Source organism: Ostrea edulis, chromosome 4 (assembly GCF_947568905.1).
Source record: "Ostrea edulis chromosome 4, xbOstEdul1.1, whole genome shotgun sequence".
NCBI classification, from domain to species: Eukaryota; Metazoa; Mollusca; class Bivalvia; order Ostreida; family Ostreidae; genus Ostrea; species Ostrea edulis.
The window spans coordinates 44,714,532-44,735,854 of NC_079167.1; the positions used below are offsets into that span (position 1 = coordinate 44,714,532).

General features: G+C 37.5%; 1 protein-coding gene across 1 annotated transcript in view; it reads right to left on the reverse strand.

The window, feature by feature from the left end:
• Positions 1-21,323, reverse strand: part of LOC125671019 (uncharacterized) — a 37,441-nt gene that overhangs the window by 6,084 nt on the left and 10,034 nt on the right. The window contains exons 4-7 of the mRNA XM_056162752.1: positions 21,017-21,240; positions 20,628-20,873; positions 20,101-20,381; positions 19,662-19,845 (exon numbers count right to left, since the gene is read on the reverse strand). Of these exons, the coding sequence (XP_056018727.1) occupies positions 19,662-19,845; positions 20,101-20,381; positions 20,628-20,873; positions 21,017-21,240 (935 nt within the window). The remainder of the gene's footprint in view (positions 1-19,661; positions 19,846-20,100; positions 20,382-20,627; positions 20,874-21,016; positions 21,241-21,323) is intronic.

A 21,323-nucleotide genomic window follows, 5' to 3' on the forward strand; every position in this document is an offset into this window, starting at 1 on the left:
GAAAAGTATTTACATCTTGTTAAGTATCACATTTTGTAAAATTTAAAGATTCTGTGCTAATTTAACCGTCAAGTTTAACCTGAGAGAACCCTATTGTGGTATATTATGTACCATTTTTTTCGCACCAAATTAATTTTGAAAAGAAGTGCACGTATTATATTCGACAAAATACGATAGTAGCATTGAGACGTAATCTTCATAATATCTGATCCCGTGATCATGATTGTGTTAGTTTGATGTGAGAATCAGTAAAAATGGAGGCCAAAATTTCCATTTATTGGTCTGAAATTGTACCTGCATTGTAGAATTTTGCATCTAGATTATGACAATTTTCCGGGGAAGCCTCCCCCTCCCGGTAGGAGGTGGCACCCCCCCCCCCTCCCGCCTCGTCGTTTCGGGACTCGGCTGTCTGCTATCCACAGCCGGAGTAGTGAGCAATCACCAGGATTAGTGAATTATAGACTGTAGCAGTGCTTTCACCAGTATAGGGAAAAACTTAAGTGTCCAACACTGTCAATTGTTCACACATTTAATAAATGACCATTCGGCTTCATCCGAATACCAAAACCCCTACTCCAGAGATGATCAACCTTCTCTATACCCTACCCCAGAGATGATCAACCTTCTCTACCCCTACCCCAGAGATGATCAACCTTCTCTATACCCTACCCCAGAGATGATCAACCTTCTCTACCCCTACCCCAGAGATGATCAACCTTCTCTACCCCTACCCCAGAGATGATCAACCTTCTCTACCCCTATCCCAGAGACCATCAACCTTCTCTACCCCTACCCCAGAGATCATCAACCTTCTCTACCCCTACCCCAGAGATGATCAACCTTCTCCTTGTAAATATCCATTTAGTTTTAATTTAGTATCAATATCACTAAAACACTATATACTAATTTTGGTCCCGCCCTGGTGTCAGAACCCCTACCCCGAGGATTCTGAAAGTTACACCTCTGGTAGCAGCCTTCCCGCTGAACTTCACTGTGGATTTAATGTTTTCTTACACATGTGGTTGTAGAGAAGAATTTGAGAAATTGTTAATGTTTGTCAGTTTTTGGCCTGAGCCTAAGGTCGTTGGGGTGCATGAGTCCTAGAATTAACAATTTATGCTCCCATTGCCCTAATGATGTTTCATACGAAAATTGAAATGGAATGTTGGTTATTAAGAAGTTAAAAATGTACAATTTTTAACGCACGACCGACGGTGGACGACGACCAACTGCAATATGTCAACTGATTGTACTTTGACCAGAAAATTGAAGATCATTGAAATCCTTGTCACATGCACATCTTCATCCCCATAGAAGAACTCTGTAAAATAAAGGACTCACTTGAAGAATGTTGGAGTGACGAAAGCCTATTAGTATCATATAAAAAATAAATTTACATTCCCTATCTCGTAATTACGAGAAAAGATCTCATAATTACGAGATAATTATCTCGAAATTACGAGAAAAATATGTAAATATTGGTCACATGATATCTTTCTTTATATGAGCTTTCCTCACCTCATTCCGTCAGTGTGTTTTGGATGCTGTTTTAAATATAAGAAATCACTTTCCAATCAAAGCATGCCAAGTAGACCAATAGAATTTTTAGAAAGTTAACTTACCGAACGAAAGTTTATTCATGCATTTTTAAAAAGTACAAAGAAAGAAAACGACGATTTATTATTGTAGCCCTTGTAGGTTTCTGTACTATCAATTAATTGAATCAGTTAAATTTTACAAGTTTTACGATGATATAAGCTAATGATAAAGTTAAACTATCATAATGCTTAGTGTAACTGTGAATGAATTTGAAAGTTCAAGATTCTTGTAATTCCACCGTTAAGTCAACACTATGATGGTACATATTGTCGTTTGGAACATATCATCCTCAGCGACGATATGTACGTACCCTCACGGTACATATTGTCCATTGGTACATATACTACATATTGTCGCTGACTATAATATGCGCCAAGACAAGGCATATTTTTTTGCATCACGGTACATACTCTCGTCGGAGACAATAGACCATTGGAATATATTGTCGCCGGCCGCGATAGATGGGAAGGGAGGGGGGGGGGGGGAGATAACTATAGGTATCTCTGTAGAGAATATTTAGCTGTGGTTAGATGCTGAATTGTTTAATGCAATGAATATTTGGAATTCTTGTACGATTCCAAAATGTAAATGAATACATTTGTATTTGGAATTCTTGTACGATTCCAATACCATTTTCCAGTGTTATCACAGCGATCGCCTTTTTGTTAATCTCATTAAATGACTTGTTTCATTTTGTATATTGATAAATTTCAATTTAAAATACCTTTAATATGAAAATATCATTATTTTAACAAATCACTATCTAGGGCTTTAAGTGTATGCATCTTTTGTTTTTACTTTCTTAGTAACATGCATATACAGAACTAGTGCCATAGATCTCTCTCTCTCTCTCTCTCTCTCTCTCTCTCTCTCTCTCTCTCTTTCTCTCTCTCTCTCTTTCTTTCTCTCTCGCACGCGTACTCAATATCTGAAGTAACCAGTACGAAATGATTTGATCATTGAAGATATATGATGGCATTGTTCAATAAAAAAGAAAAACATTGCATACATTTGAGTATGTAGTCTACATTTGTAAAAATGAAATAGTTAATTATAAAAATCCAAACTTAGTTCAAGAAGTCTCATTCCTACATGTAGATCAGTACCTGATGTTTCATGTACATCTAACAATGGTGAGGGTTTGTGTCGGTACATATTGTAGAAGGAGTCATATAACAACCTGTCTAAATATATACAGGTTTCACACCTCCAGTTTACAATCCTTTGAATTGGAGATCAAACCTCCGAAATAAAACAAGAATAAACACCTGTTGATCTGACAAATTTTGAAAACACAAAAATAGACGTATAAATATTCCGGTTCTAATGATATTAGTCTTTGATTATTGTATAACCCGATGAAAGAAATAAAACCCACATGAAATGTGCGTAAACGTATGCATTTTTTTAAAAGTGTGATTATGACTGTAACTAAACTTACGTGGACCAGAACATAAATGATAACCCGGAACGAAAATTATAGATATTTAGCCTTCCTAAATCATGCGACACCGGACGACAATATGTACCGTCACACACACTTTGAATAAGATCATTTCGATTTGCTGACCAATCAACAAAGTGGGAAATAGTATTAAATGTTTCCAAGAGAATCCATAAGTTGTGCTACTCGGCTTTATATCAATATTTTGTCGTAATTACGAGAAAATTTTCTCGTAATTTCGAGATAATTATCTCGTAATTACGAGATCTTTTCTCGTAATTACGATTTACGAGATAATGATCTCGTAATGACGAGATCTTTTCTCGTAATGATGAGATCTTTTCTCGTAATGACGAGATAATGGAATGTGAATTTATTTTTTTACATGATACTAATAGGCTTTCGTATGGAGTAGTTAGATGGACAGATAATTTAAAGTCCAATTTATAGTAACCAAGTTCAGCAGACTGTGAAGTAACTTTATAACAAGAGGCCCAGGGGCCTTATAGGTCACCTGAGTATCATGTAACAACCTTCCAATGTTTGAATTAGGTTTGTGTTTAAATATAAGAATTTTACTTTTGGATGGAAGAAACATTGAATAGCTATGTGGTCAGCCCCTCCTTTGCACCAGAACCCCTGACCCAGGGGCCATAAATTTCAGTTTTGAAAGAAGCATCCTTGATCATCATTATCATACTATTAGTTTGTCTACTTAATACCCAGCAGCAGAGGAGAAGATTTTCAAAGAAATAAAATGTATTTTCACTATATGATCAATAGGGCCCCACCCTAATACCAGAACCCCTGACCCAGGGGCCATGAATTTCACAATTTTGAAAGAGGCATCCTTGCTCATCATAACCATGCTATTGGTTTGTCTACTTAATACCCAAGGACAGAGAAGAAGATTTTCAAAGAAATAATGCATTTTCACTATATGACTTACAGAGCCCCACCCTAGCACCAGAACCCCTGATAAAGGGGCCATGAATTTCACAATTTTTAACAAGAGGTACTGTGAGCAATGCTCACTAAGAATACCCCCTGCTTACCCCAATCTCCCAAAGGGCGTTGGTAATAGGTATAAACTACCTCTTTTCTGAGTGTTGCTACTTCGATGTCCAGTGCGCATGACCTTTGACCTTTTGACCCCAAAATTGATAGGGAACATCTTCATCCCATGGGTAGTCCATATGTATGATATGGTGACTGTAGGTGGAAAGGATAACGCTTTAGAGCCTAGAAACCATATTGCTACTTCAATGTCCAGTGCACGTGACCTCTGACCTTTTGACCCCAAAATCGATAGGGATCATCTTCATCCCATGGGTAGTCCATATATATGATGTGGTAACTGTAGGTGGAAAGGATAACGCTTTAGAGCCCGGAAACCATATTGCTACTTCAATGTCCAGTGCGCTTGACCTTTGGACCCCAAAATCGATAGGGAACATCTTCATCCCATGGGTAGTCCATATGTTTGATATGGTGACTGTAGGTGGAAAGGATAACGCTTTAGAGCCCGGAAACCATATTGCTACTTCAATGTCCAGTGCGCTTGACCTTTGACCTTTTCACCCCAAAATCAATAGGGAACATCTTCATCCCATGGGTAGTCCATATGTATGATATGGTGACTGTAGGTGGAAAGGATAACACTTTAGAGCCCGGAAACCATATTGCTACTTCGATGTCCAGTGTGCTTGACCTTTGACCTTTTGACCCCAAAATCGATAGGGAACATCTTCATCCTATGGGTAGTCCATATATATGATATGGTGACGGTAGGTGGAAAGGATAATGCTTTAGAGCTCGGAAACCATTGTGTCTACAGACGGACGGACGGACAGACGGACAACCCGATTCCAGTATACCCCCCCCCCCCCCACAACTTGTTGCGGGGGGTATAGAGGCATCCTTGCTCATCAATACCATGCTATTAGTTTGTCTACTTAATACCCAGAGGCAGAGAAGAAGATTTTCAAAGAATTTCTACATTTTCACTATATGACCAATAGAGCCCCACCCTAACACAAGAACCCCTGCCCCAGGGGCCATAAATTTCACAATTTTGGTAGAGGGCTCAACGCTCATTATAATTATGCCAACAGTTTGGCTTCTTGATGTCCAGGAGTAAAGAAGAAGATTTTTTAAAATTACACTCATTTTGATGGTTTTTGCCCCACCCCTCAGGCCCCAGGGGGGTAGGGACCACGAATTTCACACTTTTTGTTCCCCTCCACCCACAGATGCTATATGCCAAAATTGGTTGAAATTGGTTCAGGGGTTTCAGAGAAGAAGCTGAAAATGTTCAAATGTTAACGCACCACGCACAAAAACAGATAGCAATAGGTCACCTGAATGAATTCAGGTGACCTAAAAAATTAAAAGGAATTGAAAAACCTTGCCATATGCACATCTTCAATAGAAACACCCCCCATACGAACGTTCTGTGAAATAAGAAGGTTCTCACATGAAAACTGTTAGGAGTTAGATAGACAAATTATTTAGAGATCTGCATATACATGTAAAATTAAATTTCAAACAAGAGACCCACAGGCCTTATTGGTCACCCGATTAAAAATAACACGGGGAGCCAAGCTTCAAATAAAGTGAAAGTTTTACGAAAATGTTTTTGGAAGCTTGACTAGCAAAAGGATACAATTGTTTGTATTATGGTAGAAATAGATATAACATACATGATTTGTTTAATGTTCCGTGGATTAATGCAGAAATATTTAAAAATTATTTACAATTACTCCACCAGACTAATAAGCTTTTTCCATTATATAATTATTTTTGCCCCCACCTGGAAATCAAACCTTAACATATTTGATATGTAGCCCTTCTTAATGTGCTTAATATTCCTTCCTCTTTAATGTGTTTGATCATCTTTAATTAATCTTAAATCCTCAATGTAATTTATATTTAGTCCTTAATGTGTTTGATATTTAGCCCTCCTTAATATGTTTGAGATTTAGACCTCCTTAACGTTTAACTGTTTAGAGTCCACCTCCTTAATGTGTTCAATATTTAGAGTCAATCTCCTTAATGTGTGTTATAAGTAAACCACTCCTGCTTAATGTGTGTGATATTTAGACCTCCTTTCTGTGTGATATTTTGAGTAAACCTCCTTAATGTGTGATATTTAGACCTCCTTAATGTGTGTGATATATAACCCTCTTAATGTGTGTGATATTTAGACCTCCTTAATGTGTGTGATATTTAGACATCCTTAATGTGTTTGATATTTTGAGTAAACCTCCTTAATGTGTGTGATATTTAGACCTCCTTAATGTGTGTGATATTTAGACCTTCTTAATGTGTGTGATATTTAGACCTTCTTAATGTGTGCAATATTTAGCCCTCCTTAATGTGTGTGATATTTAACCCTCCTTAATGTGTGTGATCTTTAACCCTCTTAATGTGTGTGATATTTAGACCTCCTTAATGTGTGTGATCTTTAACCCTCTTAATTTGTGTGATATTTAGACCTCCTTAATGTGTTGATATTTAGCCCTCCTTAATGTGTTTGATATTTTGAGTAAACCTCCTTAATGTGTGTGATATTTAGACCTCCTTAATGTGTGTGATATTTAGCCCTCCTTAATGTGTGCGATACTTCGCCCTCCTTAATGTTTGTGATCTTTAACCCTCTTTAAAATGTGTGTGATATTTAGACCTCCTTAATGTGTGTGATCTTTAACCATCCTTGATGTGTGTGATATTTAGACCTCCTTAATGTGTTTGATATTTTGAGTAAACCTCCTTAATGTGTGTGATATTTAGACCTCCTTAATGTGTGTGATATTTAGACCTTCTTAATGTGTGTGATATTTAGACCTTCTTAATGTGTGCAATATTTAGCCCTCCTTAATGTGTGTGATATTTAACCCTCCTTAATGTGTGTGATCTTTAACCCTCTTAATGTGTGTGATATTTAGACCTCCTTAATGTGTGTGATCTTTAACCCTCTTAATTTGTGTGATATTTAGACCTCCTTAATGTGTTGATATTTAGCCCTCCTTAATGTGTTTGATATTTTGAGTAAACCTCCTTAATGTGTGTGATATTTAGACCTCCTTAATGTGTGTGATATTTAGCCCTCCTTATTGTGTGCGATATTTCGCCCTCCTTAATGTGTGTGATCTTTAACCCTCTTTAAAATGTGTGTGATATTTAGACCTCCTTAATGTGTGTGATCTTTAACCATCCTTGATGTGTGTGATATTTAGACCTCCTTAATGTGTGTGATATTTAACCCTCCTTAATGTGTGTGATCTTTAACCCTCTTAATGTGTGTGATATTTAGACCTCCTTAATGTGTGTGATATTTAGACCTCCTTAATGTGTGTGATATTTAACCCTCTTAATGTGTGTGATATTTAGACCTCCTTAATGTGTGTGATCTTTAACCCTCTTAATGTGTGTGATATTTAGCCCTCCTTAATGTGTTTGATATTTTGAGTAAACCTCCTTAATGTGTGTGATATTTAGACCTCCTTAATGTGTGTGATATTTAACCCTCCTTAATGTGTGTGATATTTAGACCTTAATGTGTGTGATATTTAGCCCTCCTTAATGTGTGTGATATTTAACCCTCTTAATGTGTGTGATATTTAGACCTCCTTAATGTGTTTGATATTTTGAGTAAACCTCCTTAATGTACAATATTTAGACCTCCTTAATGTGTGTGATATTCAACCCTCTTAATGTGTGTGATATTTAGACTTCCTTAATGTGTGTGATATTTAACCCTCTTAATGTGTGTGATATTTAGACCTCCTTAATGTGTGTGATCTTTAACCCTCTTAATTTGTGTGATATTTAGACCTCCTTAATGTGTTGATATTTAGCCCTCCTTAATGTGTTTGATATTTTGAGTAAACCTCCTTAATGTGTGTGATATTTAGCCCTCCTTAATGTGTGCGATATTTCGCCCTCCTTAATGTGTGTGATCTATAACCCTCTTTAAAATGTGTGTGATATTTAGACCTCCTTAATGTGTGTGATCTTTAACCCTCTTAATGTGTGTGATATTTAGCCCTCCTTAATGTGTTTGATATTTTGAGTAAACCTCCTTAATGTGTGTGATATTTAGACCTCCTTAATGTGTGTGATATTTAGACCTCCTTAATGTGTGTGATATTTAGCCCTCCTTAATGTGTGTGATCTTTAACCCTCTTAATGTGTGTGATATTTAGACCTCCTTAATGTGTGTGATCTTTAACCCTCCTTAATGTGTGTGATATTTAGACCTCCTTAATGTGTGTGATATTTAACCCTCTTAATTTGTGTGATATTTAGACCTCCTTAACGTGTGATCTTTAACCCTCTTAATGTGTGTGATATTTAGCCCTCCTTAATGTGTTTGATATTTTGAGTAAACCTCCTTAATGTGTGTGATATTTAGACCTCCTTAATGTGTGTGATATTTAGACCTCCTTAATGTGTGTGTTCTTTAACCCTCCTTAATGTGTGTGATATATAGACCTTAATATGTGTGATATTTAGCCCTCCTTAATGTGTGTGATATTTAACCCTCTTAATGTGTGTGATATTTAGACCTCCTTAATGTGTTTGATATTTTGAGTAAACCTCCTTAATGTACAATATTTAGACCTCCTTAATGTGTGTGATATTCAACCCTCTTAATGTGTGTGATATTTAGACTTCCTTAATGTGTGTGATATTTAACCCTCTTAATGTGTGTGATATTTAGCCCTCCTTAATGTGTTTGATATTTTGAGTAAACCTCCTTAATGTGTGTGATATTTAGACCTCCTTAATGTGTGTGTTCTTTAACCCTCCTTAATGTGTGTGATATATAGACCTTAATGTGTGTGATATTTAGCCCTCCTTAATGTGTGTGATATTTAACCCTCTTAATGTGTGTGATATTTAGACCTCCTTAATGTGTTTGATATTTTGAGTAAACCTCCTTAATGTACAATATTTAGACCTCCTTAATGTGTGTGATATTCAACCCTCTTAATGTGTGTGATATTTAGACTTCCTTAATGTGTGTGATATTTAACCCTCTTAATGTGTGTGATATTTAGCCCTCCTTAATGTGTTTGATATTTTGAGTAAACCTCCTTAATGTGTGTGATATTTAGACCTCCTTAATGTGTGTGATATTTAGACCTCCTTAATGTGTTTGATATTTAGCCCTCCTTAATATGTGTGATATTTAGAGTCAACCTCCTCTGTGTTATATGTAAATTGCCTACAAGGAGAAGACGGAGAAGTCTGTGATAACTGAATTCTTGTCCATTCTATAATGGCGACAGGTGTCCTGCCCTTACTTGTGAGGGGAAGGTGAAGTTGAGAGTCAAATGAGAATGGGCATTTGTGCAACCAACTGCAGTATGAAATTTTTTTTTAGGCATTACTCATTTTGAAGTAGGTAAATGAGAACTTTGCATTAAAGGACACATCGCATGTTTTTAAACTTTTTAATTTTTTCAGCAAAATTAATTCATTTCATGCCTAAAACTACTTTACATGTGTTTTAAATGAAACAGTTTGCGTAGATTTCGAGTTTGAAAGCGATGAAATTCAAATCTTGCCGATATGCATATTTTCTTCGATATTTTACGCGCCATTATCTGTGACATGCGACCTCGAGCGAGAAGATTTGAAAACAGTTGATAGTCATTTCATAAACAGATTAGATTTAATTGACAAGCAAACAATTATCACATTAACAGCTTGTAAATAACACTGTATTAGGGTGTTTTGTGCCGTTTAAGGGTGTACTTGCTGTCAGTAGAGAAGATTTGGACTGTGTTTTTTTCAATTTTCGAAGGAAGGTATGAGGGACAAGACGTGAATATTTTTTGTCGGCACAACGACTTTGCCATAAAAACCCCCAGTAGAATTTGTCCCTGTACTTTTTCAAACAAGCACTTGGACAAATACGTAGATAAACTGCAAGAAAATGGTTCTATCGAAGCTACGCACTGTTACATATAGGCCTACGGCATATGCTTTCCGTTCTGCTCTCGAATTCAATACACACTCGCACCTAATCTCAGCGAGATTCATTGAGGCTGGATATTTGGACTGACGCCTCTTCCGAATCTCAGACCAGTGTCACATAAAGTGATTCGGGAAATCTTGCCTGAACTTCGGCCGCTTGTTGCGATTAAAATGGGTTAAATTGAATTTCTTGCCCGCTTCAACTTTTCGCCTCAGACATCCTATTAACTCCCTATCACAGTGAAATATGCATTTCTTACCTTTACAAGGTGTAAATCCCACAGTAATTCAAGTTGGCTATTTTCGAAGCCATTGCAAACGGCCACCATTTCATATTTTACCTTCTCAACACTGAAGAGTTCCGATAGTTTAGGACGCCTTCTAATAGATTGATTAAATATTACACAGTTTTCTTTTTATTGCTTTTAATTTTTATGCTTAAATGCTTTGTACAAAGTAATTGTCAACCAGTATGTTCTGTATTTTCAATCATAGTACAAATTGTCATGAAGTAGTATATCGGAACTCTTCAGTGTTGAGAAGGTAAAATATGAAATGGTGGCCGTTTGCAATGGCTTCGAAAATAGCCAACTTGAATTACTGTGGAATTTACACCTTGTAAAGGTAAGAAATGCATATTTCATTGTGATAGGGAGTTAATGGGATGTCTGAGGCGAAAAGTTGAAGCGGGCAATAAATTCAATTTAACCCATTTTAATCGCAACAAGCGGCCGAAGTTCAGGCAAGATTTCCTGAATCACTTTATGTGACACTGGTCTGAGATTCGGAAGAGGCGTCAGTCCAAATATCCAGCCTCGACGAATCTCGCCGAGATTAACTCGCACCAACTGACCTTCACCTTGTAACAACATATAGACAGAACTTTGCTAACAGTGTCTACCAACTGGTAGTTTTAAATAAGAAATTTATAGATAAAAGATAATTGAACTTTCAATTTTAAATAAAATATAATATTTCCCGACTTTGAATTGAATTATAATGCTTACATTTTTTTTAAGGAACGTGTACGTATTTACAACAACAGCACGCCGCGCTCCCACTTCCTAAGTAACAACGTGTTGATAACAAAAAATAATGATTAGGCCTAATAAAATTGCTTTAATAAAATAATTTAAAAGTATTGTGATTTTCACAATAAGTTTGATCATTATTATTATTTTTTCTTTTTCGAAATGCACCCGTGACAGTCAGGCCTAGTTGTCATTGATACATAATCGTATCATAATTTAGGCCTATCTAACTTCTCCAAAAATAAATTTAATAATATATTGCACTGTTTATTTTAGAAAAGCAACACCGCTAATTACAGTTGTTTACAGAAATGGCATTACCAAATTGTGTTTAGACAGTGATCCCATGTAAACATTATTTACTCGCAAATTTATGCAGATTTCATACTCGCTTTCCTTGCTATATTTGGGTCGCTATTTGTATGCACTGGTGGCTAAAAGATATAAGACTCGGGAAATTTGTCAACATCGAAATAAATGTTATCCATGGTAAATAAATTAGGTCCCTAAAACCCGAGTTTTTAAAAATATCTAACACTACTTTTACAACAAGTTGATCGACGAAGGTCGCATATGACGTCACTGTACCACATGACTACCTATCTAATTAACTAGGCTTTTTGAAATCGGAGCTTAGATTTAAGTCCGTATTGTGGCTAATTATCGCATTACTTCAGCGAACGAACTATTACAATTAATTTCTATGAGCATAAGGAAGACAAAATGCATATAATTCTGTATACTTTGAAAACACGAGATGTGTCCTTTAAGGACAAAGAGTCTATAATTAGCATGGATACCAAAACCATTTAAACCCACCTGAAACCACTTGTCGCTTAATCTCACAACAGCAAGGATGTAAAATGGTATATGGCAAAATCTGTCTGTCTGTATGTCTGTCCATCCATCCGTCCGTCTGTGCATTCGTCCGAGCAAATGTCCAAACTTCAACAGTGTTTCATCAAAGTAAGGTCAATGCCACACGATCATGTCAATGTTATGATTTTATAAAATTATGATGGTGATCTGCTTTGAGCAGGCTTGCCCTTGTGTATATTGTGTGGTTTAAATTGTCGTGTGGTGTTACATTGTGGGTTTTGGTGTGATGTGGTGTGGTGTTACGGTGTGGGTTGTGATGTGGTGTGGTGTTATGGTGTGGTGTGGTTTGCTACGGTATGGTGTGTTGTGGTGTGGTTGTGTTGTGGAGTGTTACAGTGTGGTGTGGTGTGTTACAGTGTGGTGTGTTGTGGTGTGGTGTGTTGAGGTGTGGTGTGGTGTGTTACGGTGTGGTATGGTGAGGTATGGTGTGGTGTGTTAGTGTGGTGTGTTACAGTGTGGTGTGTTACAGTGTGGTGTGGTGTGGTACGGTACGGTGTGGTACGGTACGGTGTGGTGTGGTGTGTTACGGTGTGGTGTGTTAACAGTGTGGTGTATTACGGTGTGTTGTGTTACAGTGTGGTGTGTTACTGTGTGGTGTGTTACAGTGTGGTGTGGTGTGTTACAGTGTGGTGTGTTACAGTGTGGTGTGGTGTGTTACAGTGTGGTGTGTTACAGTGTGGTGTGTTACAGTGTGGTGTGGTGTGTTACGGTGTGGTGTGTTACAGTGTGGTGTGGTGTGTTACAGTGTGGTGTGTTACAGTGTGGTGTGGTGTGTTACGGTGTGGTGTGTTACAGTGTGGTGTGGTGTGGTGTGTTACAGTGTGGTGTGTTACTGTGTGGTGTGGTGTGTTACAGTGTGGTGTGGTGTGTTACAGTGTGGTGTATTACGGTGTGTTGTGTTACAGTGTGGTGTGTTACAGTGTGGTGTGGTGTGTTACGGTGTGGTATGGTGTGGTGTGGTGTGTTGTGTTACGGTGTGGTGTGTTACGGTGTGGTGTGGTGTGGTGTGGTGTGTTACAGTGTGGTGTGGTGTGTTACGGTGTGGTGTGTTACGGTGTGGTGTGTTACAGTGTGGTGTGTTACAGTGTGGTGTGTTACAGTGTGGTGTGTTACAGTGTGGTGTGTTACTGTGTGGTGTGTTACTGTGTGGTGTGGTGTGTTACTGTGTGGTGTGTTACAGTGTGGTGTGTTACAGTGTGGTGTGTTGTGTTACGGTGTGGTGTGTTACGGTGTGGTGTGGTGTGGTGTGTTACAGTGTGGTGTGTTACAGTGTGGTGTGGTGTGTTACGGTGTGGTGTGTTACGGTGTGGTGTTACTGTGTGGTGTGTTGTGGTGTGGTGTGTTACTGTGTGGTGTTACTGTGTGGTGTTACGGTGTGGTGTGTTACTGTGTGGTGTGTTGTGGTGTGTTGTGTTACGGTGTGGTGTGGTGTGTTACGGTGTGGTGTGGTGTGTTACAGTGTGGTGTGTTACGGTGTGGTGTGTTACGGTGTGGTGTGTTACTGTGTGGTGTGGTGTGTTACTGTGTGGTGTGTTACGGTGTGGTGTGTTACTGTGTGGTGTGTTACTGTGTGGTGTGTTGTGTTACAGTGTGGTGTGTTACAGTGTGGTGTGGTGTGTTACTGTGTGGTGTGGTGTGTTACGGTGTGGTGTGTTACAGTGTGGTGTGTTACTGTGTGGTGTGGTGTGTTACAGTGTGGTGTGGTTTGGTTTGGTTTGCTACGGTGTGGCATGCGTCTCTTCAGTAGGAAGAAGTAATCAAAACTGTCCAAATCGTGTGCTGTGTTAGGAACAATCGCTTTCAGTAAATTTTGCAGGAAAGAGGAAATGAAGAAAATGTGAAAGAACTCAACACAATCTTCATGCACTTAATTTGCATACTTAAATAAGAATAAAGATGAAATAAGTGTTGTAAAGCTGAGCTAAGGTAAGCTATGCTATGCTATGCTCATGAAATTTCTGTTGCTACACCAGGTTAAAGCTTGTCAGATCTTTATAATGTAAAGTGGATGGCACATTGTGGGTGTGAATTCCTTATTTAGGTTAGATTTTTAAAACTTTTTATTAGTTGACAAGTGTAAAACACTATCTGAAAAGTCGATATAATGTTAAACTGATAAGTCCATATAATTATGCAACAAGTGGTTAGGAATTTGTCAGCATACCCATAGTTTTGGCAAGCGTTGTCACCTTTAAGTAAATATTTGTGGTACTTAACCTATAACTGGTGATTTGTCGATATGAGTGAAAAATTATCAATAGGATGTAAAGCAAAAGAAACAAAACAAAATAAGCAAGCAATGAATAATAATAATTAATAATAATAATGATTGGTTTTATATTGCGCCTTATCCAGCGTATGCTGCTCAAAGCGCTTTACAATAATCAATATACATTATTACCCCGGCAGACCTTATATCAATCTAGAACTTTCTCAGCCTCCTAGGAAGCATACAGTGCAAGCTGCCGTTACAAGCGCTAGAGCACTAACATTCTAACAATATCTTTCACTGTCTATAGCCAGGTACCCCTTTTACACTTGGGTGGAGTGAGGAAATTCATGTAAAGTGCCTTTCCCAAGGACACAACGTCAGCCCTGCCGCGGCCAGGACTCGAACCCACGACCTTTCGGTCGAGAGTCTGACGGCCTAACCACTCGGTCACCGACGCCAATGAATGAAGGAAGGAACCAAGCAACCAAGGAAGGAAGGAACCAACCAAGGAAGGAAGGAAGGAAGAAACCAACCAAAGCAAGCAAGCAAACAAGCAACCTAGGTAGGTAGCTAGCTAGCTAGCTAGCTAGCTAGGTAGCAAGCAAGCAAGCAAGCAAGCAAGCAAGCAACCAACCAGTGCAGGGTAGGGTAGGGTAGGGTAGGGTAGGGTAGGGTAGGGTAGGGTAGGGTAGGGTAGGGTAGGGTAGGGTAGGGGGGTTAGGGTAGGGTGGGGTGGGGTGGGGTGGGGGGGTTAGGGTAAGGTAGGGTAGGGTGGGGTGGGGTGGGGTGGGGTGGGGTGGGGAGGGGGGGTTAGGGTAAGGTAGGGTAGGGTAGGGTAGGGTAGGGTAGGGTGGGGTGGGGTGGGGGTTAGGGTAAGGTAGGGTAGGGTGGGGTGGGGTGGGGTGGGGAGGGGGGGTTAGGGTAAGGTAGGGTTGATGGAAGAGGTAGGGTGGGGTTAGTGGTTAAGTTTATTTACTTGCGTACTCATAGACATGCAGATCTCGAACTTGCAAATTTTGCCTTGAATTGAATACCTCACATGCAGCTCTTTGTATGTAAAGCGTCCAGCGCACACTGATCAACTGACGAGGAAGGTTTTATCGGGGTAGGCGTTAGAAGTAATCCGACAGACCGACAGCGTCACGTCTTATGAATATGCATGATTTTCGAGTTCTATATATAGACCCGTTTAACCTCCTTTATTGTAAACATTATGTACAGTGACTACTTGCCGTTTTGTGCAACAACGAAAAACAAACACCCAACACCCCCATCCAAACAACAAACATGTTTTAAGTTTTTGACATTGCAGCGACTGAAACTGGAGTATTTAATTCAATTAAATTCTTTATTGGCACTAAAGCACATGCAAGTGTTGTTAGCCATCTAGTATAATATATATATTGTGTTACATAGTATTACAATCCTAAGGAAAATACGGAGGTGTGGATGGGGGGATATTAATCCCTTGTCAGCGACATAAAGTGGAGAAGACTATATATTGCATGTATATGTGGATAGAAAGGGTCATCAGTCTATATTTAAAAAATAGATTTTTTTATTATTATTTAAACCATGTCATATCGGGTGCAAAATATTTTCTTTTATTTGAGCTTACAATTTCATTCTGCCAGATACTGTAAGGTAACATATAAGCCTACTCCTTTACAATATGCACTCAGAAAATTACAATTTCCATATATTGTCTCTGTGGTTTATTGTATGTACATGTAGTATTGTAAGGTCAGTCTAGCAGATTCCCAGGTCAGTCTAGCAGATTCCCAGGTCAGTCTGCCAGATCCCCTCATGAAATATCACATTAAAAAAAATGTCTATATGGTGTCTCTGTCACCTATAATATGTATTATTAAAAGGTCAGTCTAGCAGATTCCCAGGTCAGTCTGCCAGATCCCCTAATGAAATATCACTTATACACCATTATGCTATACACATTACAATTTCCATACAATAGTTCTGTCACCTATAGTATGTATTATTATAAGGGGAGTCTGGCAGATTTCAAGGTCACTCTATCAGATCCCCTCATGAAAGGTCACTTATACACCATACTGTCTCTGTCACTTATAGTATGTATTATTAAAAGGTCAGTCTAACAGATTCCAAGGTCAGTCTGCCAGATCCCCTTATGAAATATCACTTATACACCATACAATTTCTATATGGTGTCTCTGTCACCTATAGTATGTATTATTAAAAGGTCAGTCTAGCAGATTCCAAGGTCAGTCTGTCAGATCCCCTCGTGAAAGGTCACATACACCATACAATTATCCATACGATATTTCTGTCACCTATTGTATGTATTATGATAACGTCAGTCTAGCAGACTCCCAGGTCAGTCTGCCAGATCCCCTAATAAAAGGTCACTTATACACCACATTATACAACACACATTACGATTTCCATACGATATTTCTGTCACCGATTGCATGTACTATTATAAGGTCAGTCTGTCAGATCCCCTCATGAAATATCACTTATACACCATACAATTTCTATATGGTGTCTCTGTCACCTATAGTATGTATTATAAGGTCAGTCTAGCAGATTCCAAGGTCAGTCTAGCAGATTCCAAGGTCAGTCTGACAGATCCCCTCATGAAAGGTCACTTATACACCATACAATTTCTGTATGGTATCTCTGTCACCTAGAGTATGTATTATTATAAGGTCAGTCTAGCAGATTCCAAGGTCAGTCTGACAGATCCCCTAATAAAAGGTAACTTAAACACCATACAATTTCTATATGCCCCAAGCTACCCCCGGGGGTCATGGTTTTAACAAACTTGAACCTGCACTATGTCAGGAAGCTCTAATGTAAATTTCAGCTCTTCTTGCCCAGTGGTTCTTGAGAAGAAGATTTCTAAATGATCCCACCCTATTTTTGCATTTTTTGTGATTATCTCCCCTTTGAAAGGGGCCTGGCCCTTCATTTGAACAAATTCGAAAGCCCTTCACCCAAGGATGCTTTTTATCAAGTTTGGTTGAAATTGGCCCAGTGGTTCTGGAGAAGAAGTCGAAAATGTGAAAAGTTTACAGACGGACAGACAGACAGACGACGGACAACAGGTGATCAGAAAAGATCACTTGAGCTTTCAGCTCAGGTGAGGTAAAAAGTTGTTTTTCTCCCAATGTCGTTGGTTTTAAATGTTGCAGCTATTTTGTCAGTGTTGTATATTTGATAGAGCTCAACTTTAATACATATGCTGCAATGCTTTATTATGGTATACATTTAATAAAGCATCAAGAATGAATAATGTCAATATGCCTTTAATCAATGTAAAATCATTAGCAGGATAAATTCGTTATAAAGACACCTAGAGGGGTAATACGTAAATATATGGGGGTCCTTGAAAAGAAAAATGTTGGGTTCGACGTACACCTTGCTCAATATGACCTCGAAGTGTCTATAATATCACACTATACAGATTACAATTTACAAATCATATCAGAGCATCATCATAAGGTGTATTACAAATATCAAATCGACTAAATGTTAGTACTTAAAACCTTTATCCTATATGTGATTTACAAAACATTTTAAACATACTAGATTGTAATATCAGAATGCTGCTTTAAGTTTCATAATAGAACATCATTGAAAACAAATTCATGATTTCTGAATCATTGAATTATTTAATGTACTGATTTCTATGTATGCTGTAAATTGTGTACTATTTCTCACAAAATATACATTATTGGAACATAATGTAGGTACACTGTTCATAATTTTCAGTATATTACAACATTTAAACATTATTTGAAGAGAGAGTTGCCTGACAATAAAATTTCACTTGTAATACATTGTCTGTGAAGGTCATTGATTATCAAATGACTCTTATACATGCTCATCTTCGTGAAACTGAAGGTCCTCAAAAAAATCAAATTCACTTTGAAGATTCTTCCCCAGACTGATGGATTTCTTTGTCTAGTGTTTCAGAAAAAAAAGAACAATAAATACACACCAATTTTCCTTGTAACAATAATCTAAAACATTACACTCACTGAAGTTACCTGTTTTCCTTTATATTCCCATACAGAAATTCAACCCCATTGTAACCCCACCTTTACTTTGGATGCAACTCTCGGACCAAAGTATTTTGAGAAGACCCCATTTCTATTTTCACTGTTTAATTATCCTTAAATGGGAGTTATGGTCCTCCTCTGAATAAAAATGATCCTCTCTAGTCCTTACCTTTAGAAGCTTAGTGCTAAGTTGGGTTGAAATATGTCCCATTGTTCCAGAGAACATATTGAACTATAAACACTTATAATAAATACATAATAAACAGACACCAGATGCTTTATAATCAAAATAGCCTATCTAAGTCTATGGCTTAGATGAGCTAACACTGAACACATGTACCCATATACAAACTTCCTTAATATATCTAAAACAAAATTAATAATATTATCAAAGAATATTATTATATATTTTAAAAAATATTTATACAAAAATCTCTTCAATTTCTTTGCCTAGTTGGTTTTCATATCAGCAAAACTTTACCTTTTTAGCAGCAGTTTTTCCATTTGATTTTTTATTGTCGTTTTCTCCCTTCAAAGAAGACACACAACACATTTGATAATCTTACTTGGTACTAGTAAATCATATTGCAGTGGAATATATTTCAGAATAAATATTTATTTGTAATATTTTGTTACACATTATGTCACTTACCCAAAATCTAATGGAACACATCCTGCAGATAAAGCTATCTTTTAAGATGTTCTCCTCCCCAACACAGTGGTTTTGTTTATGGAACTGTCTTTATCACGCCTCAGACAAAATTGTTGAAATCTGATTGGTCAGATCTTGGTCACATGACGCCATGAAAAAAACCGTATCATGCGAGTAAAATCCGTATTGGGCGAGTAATTTTATTTATCGTCGGGTTCGACTTGCAGACGTTTCAAAAGGAAAGACATTTGACTAAGTTGTATGATATAGACCCCCACATATACAGTTAGAGGTCTTCGACGTGATAAATTCGTTACACAGTCAGTTAGTGACCTGATACGGAAAAATACATGGTGTGAAAAGAAAACCCATATCGGGCTCGCTCGGCTTCACCTCGCCCGATACGGGTTTTCTTTTCACACCATGTATTTTTCCGTATCAGGTCACTAACTAACTGTGTAACTAATAGTAACATACATTCTTCACAATTCATCTACAGAAAAGCATAAAAGATTAGCAACATCACTACTGAGTCTGGGAGTACCTACCCTACCTCAAACTGCTATGATGTAGTGTGAACGGAGACAATAGACATGGTTTGTGACTATGAAAGATTAGCTGTACCTTACATATGGTTTATTCAGACTAAAGCATAACTTACATACTTAAAATTTGTACTTTATTGTTAGTTTATTTTGTTTTACGTCCCTGTAAGAATTTTCCCCTCATACTGAGATATCACCAACTGTTAGGTGAAGTACCACAAATTTAGACCTATTCTTAGTTGAAACATTGGACCTATGTTTTTACACACCAAATATCGGAACTTTGCAAGTTCATGATGGCCTCTGTGTACTCCTTTTCTGATGATGCATGAGCACATCTCCTCAGCATTCCCAGCACGCGATCTTTGCAATCAGTAAGACCGTTGTCTGTCTTGCTGACCCATCTAATCCAGCTTTGTTCTCTGTGAAAATCACAGATAAAAACAAAGCTTTCTGGAAGAAATAAAAATCAACATGTGGGAATAGCAGTTGGTAATTCAAATGTCATTAATTTAATGTAACCAATTAAAATAGTTATATACATTACATACATAATTATTTTCTGTCAATTTACTTTAACTATACAGGGAGAAGTTTTACTTTCATACGAAAATTCAAATATCCTAGTATTCACTGCATTCTTATTACCTCTAAATCAATTGAATTTTCATTATAAATCTACTGAACAATAAAAATTAACCATCATACCAGGAAAAATTTCCTCAATTGCAACAATTTCTCTTTCACAGAAATCTGTCATGAAAAACTTGGGTTCCCAGTACCACTCTGCTGGCTTGTCTGGTGCATTATGGAGCCAAGTTTTTATTGTCTGTAGGCCTTGCATTATTGATCTCTTCATCTCGTGCTGAACAATAAATTCAGCCACTACACTGTACCCTATGTTGGTTTTGACAGCAAGGAAAAACAGTGGCAATGCATACTCTGTGGTTCTGTAGGTTGCATCTAGCAAGCACAGGGAATTTCCATACCTGCAACAAAATGCATTCTAAAGAATAGCAAGTCACAAGTAAAAGAAAAAGCAAATCAAATGCAAACATTTATCTTACATCTGTTACATTATGGTAAATCAGTATTTGAAAGACTGAAATGAAATCTTAAACACTGACTGATTTTCTTATCAATATTTGAATGAAAAATGAATCAATTACATAATTGCTGCCTTAAACAATCAATCAAAACACCTGACAGTTTTAATAAGTTTTATTAATTCAAACCTGTACAATAGATGACGTTGAAATTCACTCTGGTGACAGAAGAAAAATTCTGTTGTCTCTGCTGTCTGTATTTGAGGATAGACCTCATCATCATCATCTTGCTCCACACAATCTATGTTCCTCAAAATATCTCTGTCAGTTGGTGCAGAGTCAGAGGCAGGCATAAAGATGAAATTATCCTTTGGATAATTGTCTTGCCACTCTGCTACCTTTTGCAGGAGATTTTCTTGATCTATCCTTGAGTATCTACATCAAAATGACAGTACATGTATTTTCTTCTCTTAAAGTGTTGTTGAATGTTTTCCATCAAGCAGAACTAATTAGTTGTATAATTTGTCAAAATGAAAATTACATTACTAGTAAATTAAACTTTCAACATGTTGTATTACCTCAACCTCAGCTGGGCAAGGTAGATGTGTGTCCTGATTGTTTCGTCTGTTGGATAGTAGGCAGCATCGGACAATGCAGGACGCTTAATATCTTTAAAGAGCAAGGTATCAACATACACATGCAAATGTCTTCGCATCTCTGAAACACTTGTTACACCATGCCCAACAAGTTCACCAAGTTTATCTCGAACTTCCTTGGACAGAGGATTCATGAAGCCTGCAAGCTGAAAATTAATTGATTTACATATCAATTCTATATAAAAGGACAATGTTATCAACATCTTGTTCCTGTAATTCTGAAAAAATT